Source organism: Myotis yumanensis, unplaced genomic scaffold (genome assembly GCF_028538775.1).
Source record: "Myotis yumanensis isolate MYYU_CA2020_CCGP unplaced genomic scaffold, mMyoYum1.0.hap1 SCAF_7, whole genome shotgun sequence".
Taxonomy (NCBI): domain Eukaryota; kingdom Metazoa; phylum Chordata; class Mammalia; order Chiroptera; family Vespertilionidae; genus Myotis; species Myotis yumanensis.
The window spans coordinates 69279057-69303011 of record NW_027223758.1 but is presented as its reverse complement, the minus strand read 5'-3'; the positions used below and the strand labels follow the sequence as shown (position 1 = coordinate 69303011).

The window sequence follows — 23955 nt, the reverse complement described above, 5'->3', positions numbered from 1 at the left end:
CCAGAGAGCGAAGCGTTTGATCCGCTGCGGAATGGAGGGGGCGCAGACTTGCGCAGACCCCAGGGGTTCCCCTGGAGCCCCCTCCCTTCCCGCAGCCGGCAGAAGGAGCCGTCTGTTCTGGCTGAATAAACAAGGAGGGGGAAGCGGTGCCCAGGCCCCTGCCCCCCAGCCCGACCCCCGCACAATGCGCCTTTCTCGGAGGAGACGCCACTCGGGCGCCGCAGGAGCGCGCTCCGTCTGGCCTCCCCTCCCCCTGGCGGCGGAGCAAGACCCACAAACCGACCCCGAGGAAACCAGATTTTTTTTTTTTTTAAGAAAAAGAAAACAAACAAACAAAAAAAGAAATCCAACAAAGAACTGAGAGCAGAGAAGCAAGCGGCAGAGCGTGCGGATCCAGCACGCGTCCCCGTCCTCCGCAGTCAGGCTTGTGATCCGGGCGAGGCCAGCTCAGCGCTGGGAACCCGCCAGCCCCCGGTCCCCGACAGTCCGAGCCCAAGGGGCTCAGGCTCAGTCCCGCCCTGGCGCCCCGATGGCGCAAGAGGAGGCATTGTCCTTGGGGCTTCACCCCTGCCCGGCCCGGGCCACCGCGGACCTCACATATGGGTGGCCAGCTGATTCTCCAAATCCTCCAGGCGCGCCGTCAGCTGGGCGAGTGAGCGGTTAAGGAAACCGGCGGGGATCGCGGGGGTCCCGTCCCCTTCACTCCAGCCGGCACCCCCAACTCAAAGGATATGGTTCTGAGTGAGACTCTCGAGCGCCCCCAGCGTGCGGCCCTGGAACTCCACGAGGCTTTCGCACTCACAGGGACTCCGAAGCTCTGTCCCGGCGCTGATGCCCTCCTCTGCCAGCCAGGGACAGAGAGTCAGGGGAATGAGAATCTGCAGGACCAGGGGTCCCTGGCCAAGGCCCTGTGCTCTGCCTCCACCCAGCTTGTGGTTGAGTGTATGGGCTTTGGGTTCAAACAGACCTGGGATAAGTCCAGCTACATACTAGTAGCTGTGAGATATTGGAAACCTCACTCAACCTTTCTAAGCCTCAGTTTCCCCATCTGTAAAAAAGCATACGAGAAAATCTATTCATTGGCTGGTACTGAGGATTCTATCATTTGTGTGTGTCTATACACACCTTAGAAGAGTGTTTCTCAAAACTCGATGCTCAGAATCACCCGGAGATCTTGTTAAAATAAAATAGCGGCAAGAGTTCACAGCAGCACTCTCCGAGTGAAACTTTATGCAGCGATGACATGTTCCATATCTGCCCTGTCCTGTGTGATAGCCACAAGCCACGTGTGGCTATTTAACACCTGAAATATGGCTTTGTGTAACTACAGAACTAATTTTTTACTTTAATTGTAATTAATTTAAATTAAGTGGGCACATGTCCCTGGTGGCTACCTTATTGGGACTGCAGATCCAGAGCACTGCCTGACACAGTAAATACCTGACCGTGTATTTCAACTAGACCAGCGGTTCTCCAAGTGTCCCGGGAGAGGAAGCATTAGCATCATCTGGGAAGTTATTAGAAATGCAAATTATCAGGCTCTACCTGGATCAGAAACACTGAAGTTGGCGCCCAGCAATCTGTGTTTTAACTGAACCTCTAGGTGAGTCTGACGCAATAAGTGCCTATAATTAAATTTGGCCCCATTTTTCTTAGCTACATAGAAAATAATGGTGAATTTGACAATGGATGGTACCTTGGATTCACTGACGTTCTGTAAACATGTGGCATTTTTAATGACAGCACAATGCCTGGGCCTCCAATAAAGAATTGCTGTTATGATTTTAAAGGTTACTTCTTAGTCTTGTATGCATCCTTAGCAAACTGCTGTATGTCATCCATTAATGGCATCGGTGACTGTCCCACAAAGACTCCTAACTTTGCAGATGAGGAAATCAAGGCGGGGGGGGGATCTGCCCAAAGTCATACAGCCAATTGGTGAAGGGCCTCAACCCCAGAGCCCAGGTTTCTCTTAGGATTCTAGAGCTGGAGACAACCTTGGGTAGCCAGCACCCTCCCCTGTTACAGAAGGGAAGTTGAGGTATGGGTAGGGATTAAGTGTCTTATCCAATGTTACACTGTGTGGGACATGAGAGCCAGGACAGGAAGGGCCCTGAAGGAGCATCTATCCAGTGCCTCCCCAATGTGGTGGCTAATTATTAGAATTAGCCTGGGGGTGTATGTGTGCATGTGTATATACGTATATGCATATACATACACACATATATGTATGTATCCACCTATATGTATGTATATACAGCTGACCCTTGAACAAAGCAAGGATTAGAAACTCTGACCCACTGCATAGTTGAAAATCTGCAGATCACTTAAAGTCAGCCCTCTGCATATGTGGATTCGTTGACCTATGAACAACATGGATTTGAACTGAGCGAGTCTACTTACAGGCATACATTTTATCCACATATAAGTGGACCCGTGCAGTTCTGTGTGTGTGTGTGTGAGAGAGAGAGAGAGAGAGAGAGAGACTTCCTAGGCCCAGCCTAGCTCTCCTGAACCTCGCTCTGGAGGTAGGGCCTGGAAATCTGAAAGAAGAGTCACATCTTAGGCCTGGGTTAGAGTCTAAAGACTCTATGGTAAAAACTACACCCAAAATCCCCTGTATGGCCTCTAAACTACAGTTCACAAGGTTCAACTGCTCTCTTCTCCTCTTTCACAGCATTTTTTCAGCGGAACACCATGAAGTACGGATTGCATTTATGGGCTACATTGTTCAAACGAAAATACATAGCTTTGTGTACTTGAAACACTCCGTCCTGCCACTTTGCCAAGTCTGTACAATTGAATTCCAAGTTAATGAACTATAGAAACACTGGTTGGCATTCCTCTGAGAAACTTCCCCAATCATTCTGAACACCCACTAGTTTGGGGACAGGTCTAGCCTAGTCTAGTGCTTCTTAAACTTTAACGTACATACAAATGCATTTGGTTCAAGTGCAAAATCTGTTTCATTGGGCCTGGAGAGAGTTGGAAATGCTGCTGTTCTAACAAGCTACCCAGTGAGGGCCCTGCCGCTGGTCTCGGGCCACACTTTGAGTAACAAGGCTCTGTCTGGTGAGGCCCACGCCCTGCCTGTAACTCCAGGAGGGGATGGGGGTGAACAGTAAGGGGAGATATTAGAGATTGGGCAAAGAGAGAAGGGAAGGGGCCCGAGCCAGACGTGCTCACCCGGGCAGATGCTGCCTTTGAGGTTCTCCAGCAGGTGCGTCATGGTGCTGAAGTCGGGGGAGTAGGACACGTGCAGCTCTGCGGGCTCGGAGGCGATCTCGCGCAGCTCCTCCTCCACCGCCTTGCCCACGCCCACGGCGTACATGACGATGCCTACGGAGGGTACAGGGGGCGCCCTGGACCTCAGGAAAGTCACCTCCCCGCGTCCAACCCAACCCCACGCCAGCGCGCCTCGCGCCAAGCCCACCTTCCTCCTTGGCGCGCGCAGCCCACACTGAGATGTCATCCTGGGAGCGGCCATCGGTGAAGACCAGGCCCACGCGAGGTACATTGAGGACGCGGGGCCGCGCGCCCTGCGCCTCGGAGAAGCTGTGTTCCACCATGTGGCGCAGCGCCAGCCCAGTCATGGTACCGCGCTCCATGTACTCCACAGCCAGGACCGCCTGCTTCACCTCGGCCGCGGTGCCATAGCGGCCCAGAGGGAACTCGGTGCGCACTCGGCTGGAGAACTGCACCATCCCCACACGCGTGCCCTCGGGGGACACGTCCAGGAAGTCCACGATCTGGTTCACAAAGCGCTTCACCAGCTCGAAGTTCTGAGGGCGCACGCTCTTGGAGCCATCGACCAGCAGAACCAGATCCACGTGGCCCTCCCGGCACCCTAGGCAGTGAGGAGAAGGTCTTGGATGGAGAGACCAGAATCTTGGCTGGCAGCAGCCATCTACCCAGCTCGTCACTCATTCATTCTATAACAGATACCATGCGTGAAGGCCTTCCTGGGCCAGGCACTGGCATGATGTATTGTTATTATTATTATCAGCATCGTTACAACCTTTGCCATTTATTGAGTGCTGAGCACAACAAACCAGGCAATATGCTAAAAGCATCTTAATAACAATAATAATAATACCCACAACTACAATAGTTAGTTTTAATTTTTTTTTTTACATATATTTTATTGATTTTTTACAGAGAGGAAGGGAGAAAGATAGAGAGTTAGAAACATCGAGGAGAGAGGAACATCGATCAGCTGCCTCCTGCACATCTCCCACTGGGGATATGCCCGCAACCAAGGTACATGCCCTTGACCGGAATCAAACCTGGGACCCTTCAGTCCGCAGGCTGACGCTCTATCCACTGAGCCAAACCGGTTTCGGCTACAATAGTTAGTCTTTATTGATCATCTGCTATGTACCAGACAGAATCCTTAACACTTTACCAGTATTAACAATACGAAATAAAAAGAAAAACATTAGTATTTGACAGCTTACTGTGTGTCAGGCACTGGGCTAGGAGCTTTATATGTTGTTTCTCAATCTTCCCAATAACCTTGGGGATTATCCCCATTTTCTGTAACTCGGGGTTCTGAAGTATAAAGCGTTTTGCTCTGGATTCCATAGCCAGGGTTTGAAACTAGGTCTGTCTGGCCCCCAAACCCAGGCGCGTAAGCACTCTGCAATGTGGACTCCCCTGTTCTGAGCCTGGGACTTTGCTAGTCCTGAAGGTGTTTCAACAATAAATGTAACATAATCCTGATCCATAAGGAAATTAGGACAGAGCAGAGCAGTCAGACGTGCCCTATGTTACAGCAGAGAACCTGAGGGAAGAATAATTCATTCCTGCATGGAGGTGGTGACATTTGACTTGGTCTTCAAAGAAGAGTGGGACTTCTCCAAGGCATGGAGGGACATTCTAGATGGTGAGGGCACGATATGTCCAGGCATGGAAGCTCTTGACACATTTGGGGAAAGACAGGCCAGTCTGGCTAAAGTGTTCAAGTGTGGCAAGAGACAGGCTTATGGGGTTGGCTGAAGCTAGACTGTGATGAGCTAAGGCAGTAGTTTCAAAAATGTGACCACAACCCACAGTAAAAACAACAACAACCGTAATAATACATCATGATGTACTACATATGCCCAATTAAAATTACGTTTCATGAAATATTTATTCTTTCTACATGCTGTAAACTCTATTTTTTCTTTCTTTCTTATTAATACTGGTTGTAACTCCCTAATTTGATTTCATTATCCATGAATGTGGTTGTACCCCCCATTTGAAAAACTCAGAGGTAAGGCATTTGATCTTTATTCTGTAGGCACAGATGGCTTTTGAGCGAGGGAAGTATGTGATCAAATACAGGAGTGGGCAAAAGTAGGTTATAGCTGTTTGTATGGAAAATAATACAATAATCAACAAATAATAACACAAGAATAAATTTGTGTTTCACGTACTCACAACTGTAATCTTACTTTTGCTCACCCATGTATGTATTTTTAAAAAATTAACCTTGCTCAGTGATTGAGGATCGATCTATGAACCAGGAGGTCACCATTCCATTCCTAGTCAGGGCACATGCCTGGGTTGTGGGCTCGATCCCCAGTATGGGGCGTGCAGGAGGCAGCCGATCAATAATTCTCTCTCATCATTGATGTTTCTATCACTCTCTCTAAAATCAATAAGAATATATTGGCAACAGGGTAAAGAATTGAAGAGAAAGAGATAGAGGCAGGGCATGGCACACCCTCCAATGCCATCACCACCATCTACACTCACACATTCACACCACACCCACACCAAAGTCAAGGATGCTCAGAACGTGAGCAGTGGGGCAGGGACAGACAGTGTCCCCTCCCACCCATAACTCACGGTTGCAGCTCTTGCCATCTGCCTGGAGTTGCCGTCCATCAGGGCACAGGCAGCGGTAGGTGAGGCCATCACTCACACACTGGAACTCACATCCATGGTCTATGCCATTGCAAAGGTCCCGAGCTGGAAGGAGAGACAGGTCGGGATAAGTCAGGGTGGACTCCACTAGCTAAGACCCTTTGCCCCTCTGCACAAGGCAGGAGACCCCTCCTCACCATGACAGCTCCTCCCATCAGGTAGCAACTCGTGGCCTTCTCTGCAGCGGCACCTTGGCCCACCAAGGGTGCTCACACACTCATGCTGGCAGCTGTGGTTCCCAAAGCTGCAGTGATCAATGACTGGTGGGAAGGGAAAGGCAGTAAGATATCGCTTCTGATTGGAGCCATTAGAGATCTCGATCCAGGGTGCTAATGTGTGGGGGGTGGTGGTGGTGGGGGGGGGGAATCCCTCAACCCTGCAGCTCCTCTGCTCCTGCTGGGATACAAAGCCCGCTCTGAATCAACAGAAATAGGAACCTGGGGAACTGACACAGTGGTGCTCACAGCCATGAGTTTCTTCAGTGCACAGGTCAATGGCTGAGGAAGAGGGGAAGCTGGCATATACTTTGGGGGCTGCACCTCTCAACCCTGACAGCACAGCTTTTAAAAAATACCCACACCCCAACCAGCTGGCATGGCTCAGTGGCTGAGTGTCACCCTGTGAACCAGGAGGTCGATTCACGGTCAGGGCACATGCCCAGGTTGCAGGCTTGATTTCCAGTGTGGGGTGTGCAGGAGGCAGCTGATCAGTGATTCTCTCTTATCATTGATATTTCTATCTCTCTATCCCTTTCCCTCCTTCTCTGATGCCTGTACTGCAATTCCCAACTATCCTGATTTAATTAACCTGGGGTGGTAACCAGGCATCTGTGATTCCTATATGCACAGGCCTCCCTGCTCTGGGCCAGGTGGCCCTACCAGCTCAAGACCCAGATGCATCCCAGAGTGCGCCTTACTAAGCCAGGATTAAGACCAAGAACCACAGCTGTGGAAGACAGGGCCCTGCCCTGAAGATGCTCACTGACTAATGCAGGAGGACTAGATCCTGCCACTTCACCCGTCTCAGCCTCCATTTCCCCACCTGCAAAATGAGGAAACAATGGAAGAGAGCCATTGCTATTTACAACTTCCTTCTGGGGAAGGTGAGCTATTGCCCTGCTGTGTATCTTGATGGCTTAGATGTGCAAAGATGGCCTGGCGCTGCACTGGGGAATAAGAGCTGGAGAGAGGTGAATTATCCTGCATAAAAAAAAGTGAGAATTTGGGGTTTCTAGAAAAGAGGGGGAAGTGGAGAGAAGAAGAAAAAGAACAAGACAAATGGTGTGAAGAAGAGTGGCTGTGTGGGTTGAGAATGCCAGTAAAAAAATCCCTTGCAGTGGGTGACTGAGGGCTTTCAGGGTCAAGGGTGCTTAGTATTCAATTATTTATAAAATGGATGTTTCAGGGGACATCTGTAATACTTTCAGCAATAAAGATTTTTGAAAAAGGATGTTTCCTTTGGTGTGTGTACCGGTATGTTTGGCTTTACTGAGATGTAATTCACACCTGTGCCCACCCCATCTTTAGTGAAATGGGCATATGCACGCACTTACAAGTACACACACATGTAGTTGTGTGTACAAGTGTGTGAACCAAGGGGGAGGCTGATTTATGCGCATGGAACAAGGACAGCATGTGTGGGGTTGAGAAATTGAGAGAGGAGCCATAAACTGATTGCATTCCGCAGAAGCTCAGAGTGTGAGGGGGCCACAGAATGTAAGCACTTGGGGAATTCCCGGAGATCTGGGGGAGGGATTGGGATGTTCATGGGTCATCACATGGGGTTTCAAACCAGTTTTGTCAAAGTTCTAGAAACAAGAAACCCCCAGCGGACATTATGGGGATCACATGACCTCATTTTCCAGGTTGGGGTGAGGCTGGGAGATAATGTATGCAGTGCTCCAAGCACAATGCCTGATATTAACTTGGCACTCAGCACATGGTATCTGTCATTAAGATGAAAGGAGCGGACACAGATACACATGAAAAAGAAAGTCCCAATTGTACAAGCAAAGGCATTGTGTGTCGTGGCTTTTCAGGAGGCAAAAATAAAGAACCCGGCCTTGAAAGATTTGCAGGTGCAGGGAGGAGCAGGAAGAGAGCCCAGGTGAGCAGCCCAGGTGAGATGCAGAAGCAGGAATGACAGCATGTACATGGCAGGGGAGGTGGTGTATGGAGACCATAAGTGAAGACTCAGACAGTGTCTCAGTTACAGAAACTGTAAAGACGTGCCTGTGAGAAGACACAGACACGTTTAGGAGGTGTATTGGAGCCAGACAGGAGACGGGAGGATGCAGAAAGCACACTTAATTGCGGGGTCACGGTTTCTAGCCGTGGTCACATCAAGGACTTGTGTGGCTCCAGGCATGCCTTCCCTTTCTCAGACCTATAAAGCGAGGGAGCTGGACTTTACTTCCAAAGACCTTTCCAGACGCATTGGGCTGATGCTGGGGCAAAGGGGAGCCTCAGAAGGCTCAGGATGGCAGGGCCGGAATAGTTCTCACCCAAACAGCCCTTGTGATCTGCTGCTAGCTGGTAGCCGGGGTTGCAGGTGCAGTGGAAGGTGCCAGGGGAGCTGACACATTGGTGCTGGCAGCCGTGTCCCCCCTCAGCACACAGGTTCTTTCCTGAGGACACACAAGAGTAGAAGAGCAGGGGACAGATGGGCAGACCCTCTAACAGGAGACAGCTGGGCGGGGTCAAAGGCAGGAACCATGATCAGGTTTGGACTTAGGTGGGATATGATTCACTCGAGAAGGGCCGATCTGAACGGGAAGGAACAGGGCCCTATTCACAGCCCCTGTGAATAGGCTCAGAAGCGGGAGGCGGGCTATATGTGTAATGGGCTGGGGCAAGACTATGCAGGTAGAGGCGGAGAGGCGCTGAATCCAGGTGGGCGGAGTCACCCGAGGTGTGACTCAAACAGCTCTATCAGCTTGGAGGAGGAGCTAAGGTGCGAGTGGGCAGGGCTATGCCCATGTGGGCGAGACATGACTCTTTGAAGTGGGTAGTGGGCTCTCATCTTTGAGGGGCGGCGCTTCCAGTGTTGAGGGGCGGTGTTGGAGTTGGACATGAAGCCTGTGTTAAGCCACAGCTCATCCTACTTGGAGAGTGCGCCAAATGTTGCTCCCGGTGGATGAAGCCTAAGCAAAAGTGGCCAGAGCTGGCCTGTGACACAGCGTGGCTGCGTTAGGCCTTGGGCGCCTCCTCTCTCTGGTGGGCGGGGCCCCGCCTGGTGGGGGGAGGCACTGGGGCAGGAATGGGAATGGAGGCACATTGAGCCTCGCTCCAGCGCTCCCCAACTCACCACACAGCCGGCCCTGGAACTGCAGGCCAAACTCCTGGATAAGGTCGAAGGACTCGACCAGGAAGACGTGCTCGTCCAGAGGGGGCGAGGCCATGGCGCGCAGGGAGCCCACGTCGGCGCGCTGCACCCCCACCGCATAGATCTCGATGCCGCGGGCGCGCGCCTGCGCCGCCACCTCCGCCACCCGATCCTGGGGCCGCCCGTCGGTCACGATCACAGCGACTCGCGGCACGCGCGCCTCCAGCGGGCGGGCGCCTTCGGCCACGCTGAAGGCCACATTCATGGCGTATTGGATGGCCAGCCCCGTCATGGTGCCCTGCGCCAGGGGCACCAAGGCGCGGATGGCGCGCTCCATGTCCTCGCGGTGCGAGAAGGCTCCGAGCCGGAAGACGCTCTGCACTTGACTCGAATACTGGATCACGCCGACGCGCGTGGCGTTGGGCCCCACGTCCAAGCGGCGGAGGAGGCCCACCAGGAACTGCCGCATGGTCTCGAATTCGAAGGGGCGCACGCTGCGCGAGCTGTCAATCACAAACACCAAGTCCAGGGGTCCAGTGCGGCACCTGGGACCTGCGAGGAGACCAGGAAGGACTTTCCTAGGTCAGCGAAGCCTCCTTTCCGAGGAGATCCCCAGGGAAAACCAGGGCGGAATGGCACCCTCCCTGCATAACAGTGCTCACACGGAACTACCCTGGCAACTGCACGGTAGATGCCTTCACTCGCCCAGCATGTGCTGAGGGCCTGGGCTGGGAGATTTCACCGGTCCTCTACCCCACAGCTCTGAGGGCTATTCCGAGGAGGCATTGCCCCTTTGGGAGAGGGAGCGGGAACGTCGCAACTCAAATGCCTGTAGGAGCCAGGTGGGCAACATAAATGAGTGAACCGGTGGGGTGGGATGGCGGGCACCCCGAGAGCCCGTATCCCTCCTAGAGTGGGCAGCTGCAGCCAAAAGTTGCATACAGCCATGCAGATCCGTGTTAGCAGATCCTTGGATTTTTAAAGAAGTCCCAAATATGGATTTTTATGTGAAATCTCTTGATTTTTTTTCCAATTAGCTCTGAAAAATTTAGCACCAAATGGGCATTCTGCATGAGCCCAATCTTGTTATCTCTAAGCCGCATCCTACAGATGAGGAGACTGAGGCCCAGGGTGAATTCGAACCCAGCCTGCTGTGTGTGTGGGCGGGGGGTGGGGGGGGGGGTGGGCACCAAAGTCTGGCTTTCCTCTCCCAGCAGGCCTAGCTGGCTGTGGACAGAAAACCTGCCTGTTCCTCGCCCCTCGCTGTCAGGGCTGGGCCCCTGCTCACCTTCGAACTGGAGCTGGGTTTCCCAGGGCTGGAGAAGGAGCAGCAATATGGGCAGTGGTGAGCAGGGGAGGCCCCTCATGGCACTTGGGGGACAGGAAATGGGGTGTCAGAGCCTGGAGGGGGGGAAAGGAAATGGCAAAACAATAGTATCTGCAGAACCCTCATTCTGGGTGAGGGGCACTTGGAGCCGTAGGAGGATCCTGGGTTTATTTTACTAATCTCTCTACTTTCGTGTATCTTTTCACAATAATTAGTTTTCATTACAGTGAGATTGCTGAATTCCTTGTGCCAGGCACAATGTTAACTGCTTCTCACGCATTGTGGCATGTAGTCCTCTGACAATTCTATGAGACACGCTGTTACTGTTCCCGTTTTACAGACTAGGAAACAGGCTCAACGAATTTGAGCGCCGGAACCCAAAGTCTCACGACAAGAAAGTGGCTGCGCTGGGCGGTAATCCTACACCCAGGGGACTGGTAGCGACTGTTCCACGCCCTCGCTTCCCGGGGAGGAAAACCTCTGCAGAAGGAAGCCATTCCCCCCGCGGGTCCCCTTCCCCTCCCTGTACAGGCGCCTCTGTGTGGCTGTCCTTCGCACACACACACACACACACACACACACACACGCTCACACATACACACACACACGCTCACACACACTCTCACACACACACGCTCACACACACACGCACTCACACACACGCTCACACACGCACACACACACTCAGCCACACACCGCGCCACCGCCGGCCTCGGGGAGGGCCGAGCGCTCGGGTTGAGAGGGTAAGGGGCGGGCACTGCGTGGCCAAAACCCACCGCGCACTTGAATTCCAGGCTTAGTGCCTGACTCCCCTCCAGCTCTCAGGAGAACCGCCAGGGGGCGCCTCCCGGGCCTGGCTCCGTTGGCTCGGTGGCCGTGGGAAGCCCACATCTGCCCCGCAGGTGCCCCTGCCCAGAGCAAACAGCGGGCCGGGAGCCCGGGGCCTTGAGATAAGGCGGGGGTAGGCTATATCCGGCAGGAGGGCTCGGGAGCAGGAGTGCGCAGGGTTCTGAGGGCGGCAGCACGGGGCGCACCCTGAGGGCTGTGAGGGAGCAGAACGCGGCCATGGACCCTGTGGGGGCAGCAGGTGAGCGTTTACCCTCCCGAGGCCCTTCACGAGGCCCCTGGAGCAACACGAGAAAGACTCCCATTGTACAGATGGGGAAATGAGGCCCAAGAAGGCTGCCCACGGAGCTGCAGAGGAACCGGGGACTCCTTGTTCCCCTTCTTCCTTTTGAGTTGCCTGGCAACCTGGTGTCTAGGAGCCACTGGACCTCTTTTCTTTGCATTCACTCCCTCTGCCTTCTACCCACTCCCGCGCCCCGCGCTGAAGCTGAGTTGGCCATTTTTCTATTGCTGTCTCTTGGTAGGGGGGCCAGCCGCCCCTAACCCAACCGCAGCACCGCCCCTTCCCCCAGTCCGTGAATGGGCCTATTCTGAGCAAGGTCGGTGCCGCCGCTCACTGCAGGCGGCCTTCCCGTCCCGGATCCTCTCCGCCTCCGCCTTCAGGCCGGTGGAGGAACAAAAATCCGTCTGGCAGAGTCCGTCACGGAGGGTGACTAAGCCAGATGTGCCAGCTGCTGGAGGTGGGAAAGTGTGGAATGCTTTCTCTAGCTTGGGCCATAGCTGAGGCCAGCATCCCGCCCCCCCCCCCACCCCCCAGAGCAGGGGCGTTTTAAAGGCACAAAGGGCTTTTGCCACCTCCCATCCTTTCCTACTTTCAGAAGCCTCCAGGCCCCCCAATCTTGATTAAGGCTGCCCTTATCCTGCTCTTGGCGTGAGCAAACACCTCACCTGGCATCCTACTGTGGCCCAGGAGCCCTAGAAAATCAAAACAGCGGCTGCCTCCAAGTTCATCACCTTTCCAACCCCCTCCTTCCACAGAGGAAGGAGCTAGGTCCAGAGACAGCAGTGTCTCACCCAAAGCCACACAGCAACGTGGTGACAAGGCTGAGCTGGAAGCCAGAGCTCCTTGGAGGGGTGACTAAACCCTGCGTTAAAATGAACGATTTGGAAATAAATGCCTTTCGGGTGGGGAGAGCGGGCTCCAGGGGGAGGAGAGCGCTGTGAATAATTCCTCAAGAGCTGGCTGAAGGGTGAGCACCTTGAGGAGGTTCCAGGAGGTTCCCGAGGGGAGGAGATTAGGGGAAACGTCCCCTCCCTTTTTGGTGGGCTTGCTGGTGTGGACTCAACTTGGAAAGGACCCCACGGAGGTGGGAAGGGCACCGCGGGTCCAGGGCGGACACAATAGGGGTGCAGCCGCGGCTAAGTGCGGTCGCCTGGTCTGGCTGGTGGCCTGCTCCCCCGCAGAACCCCCAGGCCCTCTGACTCACCTGAACCTGCGAGACAACTCGGAGGCGCGGCCGCAGAGTGGAGCCGACGGGCGGGGCCTCGCGGGCAGCTGGAGCAGGTAGGGCGCGGGCAGCGTGCCCGAGGCGGGGACAGCCAGGCAGCTGCCGCGGGCGCCGGCGGCGGCGCATTTAACCCGGGCGGCGGGTGGGGAGGGGGGGGCGCGGGCTGCGACCCTCCCACTGGCAGGGCGATCCCCTCGCTCCGAGGGCGGGGCGGGGCCTGAGCGGCGCCCCCGGCTCCAGCCACCGAGGGAGCCGCCGTCGCGGCCCGCAGGGCCGGAATTCGGTGCCGCGGGAGGCTGGGCGGCCGCCCCTCTGCAGCCGGAATGCGTTGGAGGCCTCGAGCCACTTCCCCGGGGAGCCCCAAGGGGTGGAGCGGGGCTTGGCCGGGCGGCCATTTGCCTGGTCCGGCTTCCGAGGGCGCGGCCGGCTCTTGCCCTCCGCTGCCCCCTCCAGGAGTGAGGAGAGGCCCTGGACACGGGTCCTGCGAAGAGGGTAAAGGGTTCAGAACAGCCTTGGTTCATGGCTCCGCCCCGCCTCACTGGTCGTCCCTCAAATCTCTGCCACCACGGACTCCTTCGCACGTTCTCTGCAATTGCATAAGTCTTGGGCCCACCCACCCACCCTCACCCACCCTCACCCACCCTCATCCACCTTCACTCACCCTCACCCACCCTCATCCACCTCCACCCAGCTCCACCCACCTTTACCCACCCTCACCTACCCTCACCCACCCTCACCCATCCAACCTCACCCACCCTCACCCACCCTCATCCACCCTCACTTACCCTCACACACCTTCACCCACCCTCATCCACCCTCACCCATTAAAACTCGCAGGCTGAGAAGCCATCAGGCCCTAGGCTCTGCCTGGCCCCCTCCACATGGCAGTGGAGGCCCTGCGATCAAGGAGAGTACAATGAGACAGAAACAGGCCTCTGCTCTGCGGGGGGGAAGGAGGGAGGGTTATTTTGACCAGGGGAAAACGGAAATGCTCTGCTCCCCCAATCCCAGGATACTGGGGACGCGGGTTAGGGCCCTTCAGCCTTTGCAGGTGTCTGCCAGCAGGCAAGAGAGCACTCTGCTCCCTGGGTCCAGCAAAGCCTACCGTCCCCTGGCATCAAGACTTCCCTGGGTGGGTCCCCTCAGGGTGCAGGGAGAGCCAGGCGCCCTCACACAGTCTGCCTCCACCCCAAGGCCAACACAAGTTGGGTCTTTGTGCTGCTGGGCCATCTCCTCAATGCTCCAGGCTACGATGGGCGTGGAGCCAGACCAGCAGAGTGGTGCCTGGGTGGTCCAGGTGGGCTCCCTCAAGCCTCACTGAGAACCCCGCAGCCCAAATATTTGCATGTGTCCACGAGCGGTCACCACTAGAACTTTATTTCATTCAACATACGTGCGCTTCGAACTCCATGCCACCTCACCCTTTGCTGCTCCCTGCTGTGGCCTCCCAGGGCATCCCCAGAGCGCACCACTGTCCTGAGGGAAGGCGTGCGCCGGTGCTTGCAGCTGCAGTGCCAGCAGACGGTGCGGATCCTGCACGCCAAGGTGGCCCAGAAATCATACGGAAATGAGAAGCGGTAGGTGCCTCGTCCGCCCCTCCCAGGTCACTTCGGCATTTGGCCCTGTGCGCGCCTCCTGTTTACCATCTTTTGGAACCTGAGGAGGACTGGGGCCCAGCTATTGGCTGATCATGGGCCTTTTCCTTCAGCCACCAATAGTCCCCACTTTGGTCTTAGCAGAACCTCCCTGGGAATCTACAGTCTCCATTCATTCACTCATTCACCCATTCATTCATACTTTCATTCAACATCTAGTAACTGAGTGCTTGTCATGTGCCAGGCTCTCTGGGCACCGCTGGGCACTGGGCATATAGCTGAAAAAGACAAATACAGTCCCTGCTCTCATGGCATCTTCATTCTAGTGTGGAAGAGACAGACCATAAAGCCCCTGAAATCAATGAACAAGATCCCGACGAAAACTGGGAGGGAAGAGATAGTGCAATGTGATAGAAACAGAAGGGAGGGTACTTTTGCTAGAAAGGTCAAGCTAACGTCTGATCTGAGACTTGAATGTGAAAATGGAGCCAGACAGGAGGGAGTCTGGGGGAATCGTGTTCCAATGAGGAGAAACAGAAAATGCACAAACCCTGAGGCAGTACCAAAATGGCCTGTTTGGGGTACAAAAGAAGTACAGTGGCTGCAGTTTGAGAAGGGGGTGGGGATGTAGGAAATAAGTTGGAGAGGTAAGCAGGGACCAGGTTATATGAGGACTTTGAGTCTAAACCATTGGAGGATTTTAAGAAGATGAGTGACATGGTTGGCTCATGGTTTTACAAATAAAGATGCGGAGGTGCCAAGAAGCCAGTGGGTCCTGGATATGTTTTAAAGGTGGAGTGGAGAAGGCTCGGATGTTCATGGGGTTCGAAGTCTTGGAGGAGCCTGGGGAGGGAGGTGGGAAAGGCAGAGGGGGATTCTTTCAGGTTTCTGCTCCCTTTGAGATGCCTACAAGACAGAACAGTGGAGATGATACACGAGCTCAGCGCTTACATGTCTCCGCAGGTTCTTCTGCCCCCCGCCCTGTGTGTACCTCGCGGGTCCTGGCTGGAGGGTGAAGCCAGTGCCCGGCCAAGGTGAGGACAGACCCCCGGACTGGTCGCCTTCCTGGGTAGGGGACCACGCAGTAGGGATTGGGAGCGGGGCGGTCCGCAGACTCAGTCTCGCCACGCCCTCTGGCGGCGAAAAGTAGGCTTGCCCGGCACCTGAGCTCACCCGGAGTCCTCCCGAGCCCGCCGGCGTCCCTTTCCAGCCCACCCAGCAGGGGAACCGGGGCCCACTGTCTGCGGTTACATGGGACTGGACGGCGCATCTGGCAGCGCCGCCGAGACGCAGAAGTTAAATTTCGAGGAGCAGCCTGACTCCAGGGTGAGTGCATAGGAGGGGGTCCCAGTCCTGCTCCACCCTCGCCTCTTCCTTGGGGAGGAGAGCTCATCTCTTCTGCAGAAGCCACGCGACAGGTAAGGAGGGGCCTGGACACCGAGGGTCTGCAAGGAGGGTGCACCGAGAGCTTGGACTAGGCCGCTTCCGTCACGGCCGATGGGGCGGACGTCAGATAACTGGGGGAGCAAGGTTCACCCCGAGGCGGACAGCTGGGATGAGCCGGCCCCACCCCCTCAACCCCTAGGAATTCAGTTGCGCCAAGACCCTGTACATCTCAGACGCAGACAAGAGGAAGCACTTCCGGCTGGTGCTGCGGCTGGTGCTCCGAGGGGGCCAGGAGCTGGGCACCTTCCACAGCCGCCTCATCAAGGTCATCTCGAAGCCCTCACAGAAGAAGCAGTCGCTGAAAAACACCGACCGTGAGCGGGGCGGGGCTGGATCGTAGACGTGGCCGGGGGGTGCCCTCAAATCTTACTTGGGGGTGGGGGCGGGGGGGGGGGGGAGACCTGGACTGTAGGGGTGGGGTCAGAGTGGAAGAGGCGGGGTCTGAGCCGAGCGGGGCGGGGATCTGGTCTAGCTGAGCCAGTGCAGCTGAGCTCTGGGAATAAGTTAGAGAAGCAAGGGCAGAGAGGAGAGGGGACCAGTTTTGAGTGTGCGAGTTAGGGACGGGGTAGTTGGGGGGCCCTCAAACGGCCAGCAGATACTGAACTAGAGACAGATTAAAAGTGACAATAGCCGAGGCCGGTTTGGCTCAGTGGATGGAGCGTCGGCCTGCGGACTGAGGGGTCCCAGGTTCCATTCCGGTCGGGGGCATGTGCCTGGGTTGCGGGCACACCCCCAGTGGGGGATGTGCGGGAGGCGGCTGATCGGTGTTTCTCTCTCATCGATGTTTCTAGCTCTCTATCTCTCTCCCTTCCTCTCAGTGGGAAGTCAATAAAATATATTTAAGAAAAAAAAAGTGACAATAAAACGACAAAGGAAATTCAGTTAAAAAATATTTACTCAGGGCTTGCTCTGTGCCTGGCTCTGTGCTGGGTGCTGGATCCCTATAAAACAAGGACAAGTGTCTGTCTGGAGGAACACACAGTCTAGCAGGAAGAGGGGCATGCATAGAGGGTCAAAGAGGCAGTTTGAGACAAGTACTGTCCCGGGAGCCAAGTACTGGAGGATTTGAGACTATAAGGGGGGAAAGCCTGGATAACAGTGACACCACTACGCTCGATGGGAGGGGGGAGGGAGGGTTAGCTTTCCTGGAACACATTCCACGCATCAGCCTATTGGATGCTCACTGTGTCCCTGTGAGGTAGGTACTGTCACTGTTCCCATGTTGTGGATGAGGAAAATGAGGTTTGGAACATTCATCCATTCATTTGAGACACATTTGGGCCTATCCTATTCCAGGTGTGTTGCCCATGATTGGCCAGCTAGGAAGTGGTCCAGCCAGGATTTGGACTTGTGTCAATGTGACTCCGGAGCTCAGCTCTTACTCCTACACCACACTCCCTGTCTGTTAAGACCCCTGAAGGAGGTCTCAGATGCAGGCAGTGCTCTGGCTGACCCTTGGTATCAGGAAAGGGCCAGGGAGGAGTAGGTGTTATAGTGTGATGGGTGCAGGGCAGATTCTGGAGCCAGGTGGCCTGGCTTTGCATCCTGGCTCTACCCTTTGCTAGCCCAGTGACCTTCAGCAAGTTGCTCTCCTCAGGAGAGATAATATCATCTACCTCCGAGGGCTGTTGAGAGGTTCAAATGAACTAATACCTATAAAGCATTGAAAACAGTACCTGACCCACAGCAAACTTTAGCTATTATTCAATGATGGGAACTTGGGCTAAGTGTAAACTGGGCACCTATAGTATGCCTCGTGCTGTGAGGGGAGAGAGGGAGACGACCCAAGGCTTTCTCCCCAGGTGGTCAAAATCTAATCAGAAAACAAACTGTGGCTCTTCCTATGTGAGAAGCTGGAAGAGATCAATGTCAAGCCCTGGAAACATTGGACTGCTGTTTCACACCACATGGCCTCTGCTTATGCAGCCCCCCAAGCACTTCTACCTACTTCATGTTCCCCAGCTGAGAGTATACCCTCCTCCAGGAAGCCCTCCTTAACCCTGTCCTTACACACCAGACTGAAATTTTACATTTATGTCCCTGTTTCCCCTCTGAGACCGTGAGCTCCTCCAGAGCAACACTGGGTCTGATTCCCCCGTTGGGGCCCAGCACCCTGCTCAGTGCCTGCCACACTTAGTGGCTACTTGGTAACTGTGTATTGAGCTAAAGGATGCCCAGGCAGCAAAAGGGAGCAGGTACAAGTGCAGAAGCAGGACTAGGGCAGGTACTGGATAAGCAGCTGTGAAATATGAATGCCCACTGTGTCTAGGCTGGTGGGCATATGAGTCAAATGGGCACAGGGGACAGACCAGATGTGTCTGGCATGTCCAAGGGACCCAGCCAGGCCAGGGCACTGATTCCACCTCCCCTCTCAGTGTGCATATCCTCGGGCTCCAAGGTCTCCCTCTTCAACCGCCTGCGCTCCCAGACGGTCTCCACGCGCTACCTCTCCGTGGAGGACGGGGCCTTCGTGGCCAGTGCGCGCCAGTGGGCTGCCTTCACCCTCCACCTGGGTAATTACACCGGAGGGCAGGGGCTGGGCACTTGCAGTCATTCGCTTCTTTGATCTTCACCACAACCCTTCAAGGAAGGTAAACTCCGCCCTTGGAACTGAGACTTTGAAACACAAAAAGACTTGCCAGGGGTCCCAGTGAGGACCCAAGCCCCTGACTCCAGTGTCCAGCCCAGGCCCTCACTCAGCCCATGTCCCAGGGGTCAGACACTGGCGAGGGTGGCCACCAGTGACGCCCCCAGGAGGAGAACCTCCAACCGTACCCACAAAACCCGCCTGCGAATGGGGTGGAGCCAGAGGCGAGAAGGGCAGGGCTTGGAGCAGAAGCTTGGGGCCCTCTGAGATCCTCTTCTTCCTTCCTTTCCCCCCTCTCCTCCCAGCTGATGACCACTCCTCCCAGGGGGACTTCCCACCTCGAGAGGGCTACGTCCGCTATGGCTCCCTGGTGCAGCTGGTCTGCACTGTCACGGGCATCACCCTACCTCCAATGGTAAGGGAAGGGAGGGTCTCCAGACCCACGCAGAGGGTGACCCACGTGGGCAGGGCTGGAGGGTGAGGGCCTGAGGCAGAAAGATACCTATTCAGTTCTTACCCAGATACTCAGGGCTTTGTGGGGCTGGATAGAGGCAAAGGGCTGGCATGGGCGGGGGTGGGGGGGTCCGCCAGTGCCCACATGGCTATTAGAGTAGCAGAAAGCTGGCTTTGGGGGGGGGGGGGGTGGCATCCGGCACTCAGGCACCTGGCTGTCACACTTCCTGTCACCTTTTTGTTGTAGATCATCCGCAAAGTAGCCAAACAGTGCGCACTCCTCGACGTGGACGAGCCCATCTCCCAGCTGCACAAGTGTGCACTCCAGTTTCCTGGGGGCCCTCCTGGAGGCGGCGGCACCTACCTGTGTCTTGCCACAGAGAAGGTGGTGCAGTTCCAGGTGAGGAGTAGAGATTATCAGCACCAAGCATCTTAGAAAGTCAGAACGCAGAGAACCACACACAGCATGTAAGGCCATCATCGTCATAATGAGCTCTACTTCCTCCCAGGGAATGCCAGAACCAGAGACTATGGAGACAGAATCAGAGAATGTGTAAAAAAATAATATTACTGAGCAGTACTCCTTCCCAGAGACTATTAGAGTCATAGAAGGTTGGAATATAAAATTGTAGACTGTAAATAAAAACAACAAATAAGAGTATTGAGTATTATTGAGCAAAGTCCATTCGAATCATAAGTTGTAAGCCATAGAACTGTAGAATGTTAGGGCACAGCATTGCAGCGTTAAACATAGAATTCTAGAATCCTAACAAAATAGGCCTTCAGAAGCCAGTTCACCCAGCGAACTTATTTAACTCTGGGAGAACTGAGGGGCCTTGTCCAAGCTCCAAGGGCATGTAAACCGCAGCGCCTGGGGCTGGAACCCAGAACGCGGAAGCCCAGGCACAGCTAACCAGAGCTCCCGCCCCTCCCCTCGCGTCTCCGCGCAGGCCTCCCCCTGCCCCAAGGAGGCGAACAGGGCGTTGCTCAACGACAGCTCTTGCTGGACCATCATAGGCACCGAGTCGGTGGAATTCTCCTTCAGCACCAGCCTGTTGTGCACCCGGGAGCCGGTCACCCCGGTGCCCCTCATCAGCACCCTCGAGGTGAATGGGGGTGGGGGTGGGGGAGTAGGGGGACTCTGGTGGGCTGCCTGCGCTGGGGATGGGGCGCTGGGAGGCAGGGCAGCAGGCCTGTGGCCACCCCTTCCCCCACACCTCCCGGTCCCCCCCTCTCCCAGCTGAGTGGCGGGGGTGACGTGGCCACACTGGAGCTCCACGGTGAGAACTTCCACGCGGGGCTCAAGGTGTGGTTCGGGGACGTGGAAGCCGAGACCATGTACAGGTATGGGCGGGGGAGCCTCCTTGGGCCCCGGGAAGGGGAGAGGAGGGTGCTTGTCATCAGCCCTCCCGGATGTCACGGCAGCCCTACCCCCCGCGCCCCGCCCCAGGAGCCCGCGGTCCCTGGTGTGCGTGGTGCCGGTGGTGGCCGCCTTCGGCAGCGACTGGCGCTGGCTGCGCACACCCATCACGGTGGCGGTGAGCCTGGTGCGCGCCGACGGCCTCTTCTACCCCAGCGCCTTCTCCTTCACCTACACCCCCGAGTACAGCGCGCGGCCCGTCCCGCCGGGCGCGCCCCCGCCCGCCACCGACGCCGACGCGGACGCGCTGCTGGAGAGCATTCACCGCGAGTTCACGCGCACCAACTTCCACCTCTTCATCCAGACCTAGGCGCCCAGGCTGGCCCCGCCCCGCCCTCGGCCCAATTTGCCGCATGCAAGGGAAGGCCCAGTCCCGGCAGCCGCAGAGGCTCTCGCCATTGACACCGGCCCTGCGGGTCTTCCCCGAGTAGCTGGCTCCTCCTTTGACATCGAGGAAGATGCTCTTTGCGTGCACTCAGAGTGTGGCTCTCCCGCCTTTGTCTCCGTTTCACTCTCTAAATCAAACAATCTGTCTCTCCCTCAGTAACTTTGTAGATGTCTGTCTGTGTGCCCTGTCGCTCCATCTTTGTCTCTCTCTGTCTCTGTGTCTCACATCGTTTCTCACGCACAGGCCTGGCCTACAGACCCGGGAGCACGGGTCCTGATCAGAGTATGAGATCTGTCGGGAGTGTCAAGTGCCACCTGGAGCCTCGGGTCCCACCTGGAGCCTCGGGTCCCACCTGGAGCCCCGGGTCTCACCTGGAGCCCCGGGTTCTACCCTGGAACACAAAGACCTGCCCTTCCTTGTACTCCCTATGGCTGGAGGCAGGCGCAGTGCCCTTGCCTGGGTTTCCTCTTTGGCTCACATCTTTAGTGGTTGGGCAGGTGCCTGGGCATTGGGGAGGTCTTGCCATCTTAACTATCCACCCAGGCACTTCTCTCGTAGGCCCAATAGGATGCGGTCCTGAGGGTCAGGGGTTACTCTGCTATGCTAGCAGCCCCTCCCCACCCATCCAAGTGGGACTCTAATCTGTATGACCCACCTGCGCAAGGAGAGGGGTGCCCAGTGTACTCCCCACCCTCACACACACACAGAGGAGGAAACACGGTGCCGTGAGCAGACAGCCTGTCCTGTGGGCCCTTTCTAGAGAAGAAGCCAGCAGCCCTGACCTTGTGCCTGCCATGGGGGCCACCTGTCCACTCCGGCAATGAGTTACCCCTCCCCCACCCCAAGCAAAGATGCGCCCCAGACACAGAGGGGGACACAGGACACAATAAAACTTTCCCAGGACAACTCCAGACACATCTGAGATCAACTGGGCAGTAACCCAGCTTGCCAGAGAAGCTTCTCTGCATGAGGCCCGGAGACCAAGTCACAGGCCGTCCCTGCGCAGCCTGCCCACCCTCTGCCTGCTCTGTGCTCTCTAGGGAAGCAGAAGAACCAGGCAGGATCTTGACTCTGGCTGCTGGAACCAGGCACACATATCACAGGTGCCAAACGGAGAGAACCAGTCTGAAATGTTGGTTCAGGGTTCAGGGTTCTCACCTCAACGCGCGCCCCTCCCCCCCCCCCCCCCCCCCCCCCCCCGCCCCGCCTGAACTTTCCTTGAACTCTGAGGAGGGGCTCGTTTCCTGCAGAACTCCTCTCCCAGAACATGGAAAGCCCCGTGAGAAAGAAGATGCTGAAACTTCCCAAGAGGTTTGCTCTTTCGACTCCCCAGAGCCTCGATCAGCAGGGTGAACCCCCTGTCACAGGGAAGGAGCAGCTTGTTCAAGGCCCCTCCTGGCCGCCGAGAGCGAATTCTGGCCAAGGAATGCAGGGCACGAGTTGAATGGGAAATGTCCCCGACTTGAGTGCACACCTCAGGAGAGCTTGGGCTCCCTGCCTGCGATGGTGTTGAAGCAGGAAGCCACTCGAAGGAGGCTAAGAGGAGTTTCGCAGCCCACCACACAGGAAGTTGGGGCTCAAGGGCCCATCCAGCCCTGCCCTCAAGGACTTCCTCTGCCACTCCACAGGCAGGCACGGTGGAAGCCAAGAACCTAGGTTGGCCTGAGAGCCCTGGCCCAGCCGTGCAGCTTGCCTCAGGGCACCCTAGAATGCTTGGTCTCACCCGCACACCCCCCTGGAAGTCTATGACCACAAAGCTCCAGCCCGAGCCTGAGTTCCAGCTGCTGGACTGTCCTTGGAGGTCCTCCTAGCCTGAAGCCTGAATCCATGGAACATCAAACTCCCCTCCCTGCCCACCCTCCGCATAGCCCTTCATCTGTTATCTCCTTCCCCCTCATCACCCAGTTTCCAAGGTCTACGGACTGACTTCACCCCTCCTTCCACACTAAAATAGGCTTCCTCCTTTCCTCTCCTGCCACTACCACCCTGTTCTCCAAACCCAACTCAGATGGCACCACCTCCAAGATTTCCCCAAGGCAGGATTGGCTACACAATGTGTAGGGCCCCGTGCAAAAAAATGTATGCCCCTTGTGCCAAAATTATTCAGAATTTCAAGACAGCGACAGCAGAGCCTGAAATCAAGGCAGGGCCCTCCTAAGCACAAGGCCTATTGTGACTGGACACGTCACATGACCATAAAGCAGGCCCTGGTTTCAGGCTTTCCACCTTGTGGAACACCTCACTTGGGACCATGTCCCCCTTGGAATAAAGGGCTTTATGTACATTTCAAGTGTCCCCTATAGACTATGAGCTTCAAGTGGAAAGCTCATCGCTGCATATCCTGGAGGGCGCAGTACAATGCTTGATTATTGAGTTGGGCTCATTAAATACCAAATTGCATTCCATTGCATTGGCAGTTATCTGGCGATTGCAAGTGCAAAGTGAAATCGGCAGGTGGCACTGTTCCCTTCCTGAGAATTGAGTTTTCCTACTGTCAGGGTTCCTCAAGTTAATCTTCACTTTTTCAAGCTCTCAGGATCAGAACCTTCCAGGGTTGAGAAACATTGCCCCCATTCACATTTCCTCCTCATTTTTACAGATGGGGAAACTGAGGCTCTGAGAGAGAAGGCCCATGAAGTTCTCAGAGCAGGTTGAGGACAGAGCCTGATTTGAATCCTATACTACTGATGCTAAGTCTAGTGCTCTGAGGTTCTTTTAATTCTCTACCTAAGAGTATTTAATACTTTTAGTTTTCTGCTAGCTGGGGGGCGGGAGGGGGGGCGGGGGGGGAGCGGGTTACAAGGGGCAGAAAGCAGGCGGCAGGGCACATAGTGAGAATAAGGTTAAAAATTTGTTCCAAAATCTCCCAATTGACCACCTTTCATGCTGCCTGAGGTTCCACCATGAACAAACTAACTTTCTGGCTTAAGCATGGACCTTTGGGTCTCTCGCTCTCACTCTTGTTTAAATTGGGTTTCCTCAAAGAGAACTCATAACCACGGTGTGGGTGAAATTCTCAGGTACCTTCCTCCCTGGGGAGGATGTGGACTGCTCAGGCCATAGACCATGAAGATGGTAAGAGAGAGAGGAAGCGGCTTTAAGGGGAATGAAACCAATAACACAATAATAAGTTTTGCAAGGGTCAACATTG

At 55.5% G+C, this 23955-nt stretch overlaps 2 protein-coding genes across 3 annotated transcripts; one reads left to right on the top strand and one right to left on the bottom strand.

The window, feature by feature from the left end:
- Nucleotides 1–283: 283 nt before the first annotated feature.
- On the bottom strand, nt 284–12995 carry MATN4 (matrilin 4). Of its 2 annotated transcripts, XM_070420866.1 has the most exons (10): nt 12895–12995; nt 10523–10635; nt 9217–9786; nt 8414–8536; nt 6048–6170; nt 5833–5955; nt 3434–3847; nt 3187–3339; nt 734–841; nt 284–652 (listed from the first exon to the last, which is right to left on the bottom strand). In XM_070420866.1, exons 2-10 carry the CDS (start codon nt 10599–10601, stop codon nt 594–596), a joined length of 1752 nt encoding a protein of 583 aa, XP_070276967.1. In that variant the 5' UTR covers nt 10602–10635; nt 12895–12995; the 3' UTR covers nt 284–593. The 2 variants fall into 2 exon arrangements, with proteins under 2 accessions (XP_070276967.1, XP_070276966.1); XM_070420865.1 differs by lacking the exon at nt 284–652 and having other exon boundaries at nt 687–841.
- Nucleotides 12996–13238: 243 nt separating this feature from the next.
- Nucleotides 13239–20820, top strand: RBPJL (recombination signal binding protein for immunoglobulin kappa J region like). The gene is given in 12 exon segments (XM_070420867.1): nt 13239–13335; nt 13338–13407; nt 14367–14492; nt 15474–15544; nt 15721–15836; nt 16096–16270; nt 18332–18469; nt 18849–18958; nt 19244–19396; nt 19947–20102; nt 20237–20340; nt 20447–20820. Coding segments are annotated over 12 exon segments (1596 nt in total). The 3' UTR covers nt 20727–20820.
- Nucleotides 20821–23955: the final 3135 nt, after the last annotated feature.

Excerpts from the sequence above, each read along its gene's own strand:
- MATN4 (XM_070420866.1), bottom strand. The coding sequence starts at position 10,601 with ATGAGGGGCCTCCCCTGCTCACCACTGCCCATATTGCTGCTCCTTCTC. Across the intron at positions 5,956-6,047 it reads TGATGGGAGGAGCTGTCATG|CTCGGGACCTTTGCAATGGC; the intron begins GTGAGGAGGGGT and ends CTCTCCTTCCAG. Across the intron at positions 3,848-5,832 it reads AGATGGCAAGAGCTGCAACC|GGTGCCGGGAGGGCCACGTG; the intron begins GTGAGTTATGGG and ends CTCACTGCCTAG.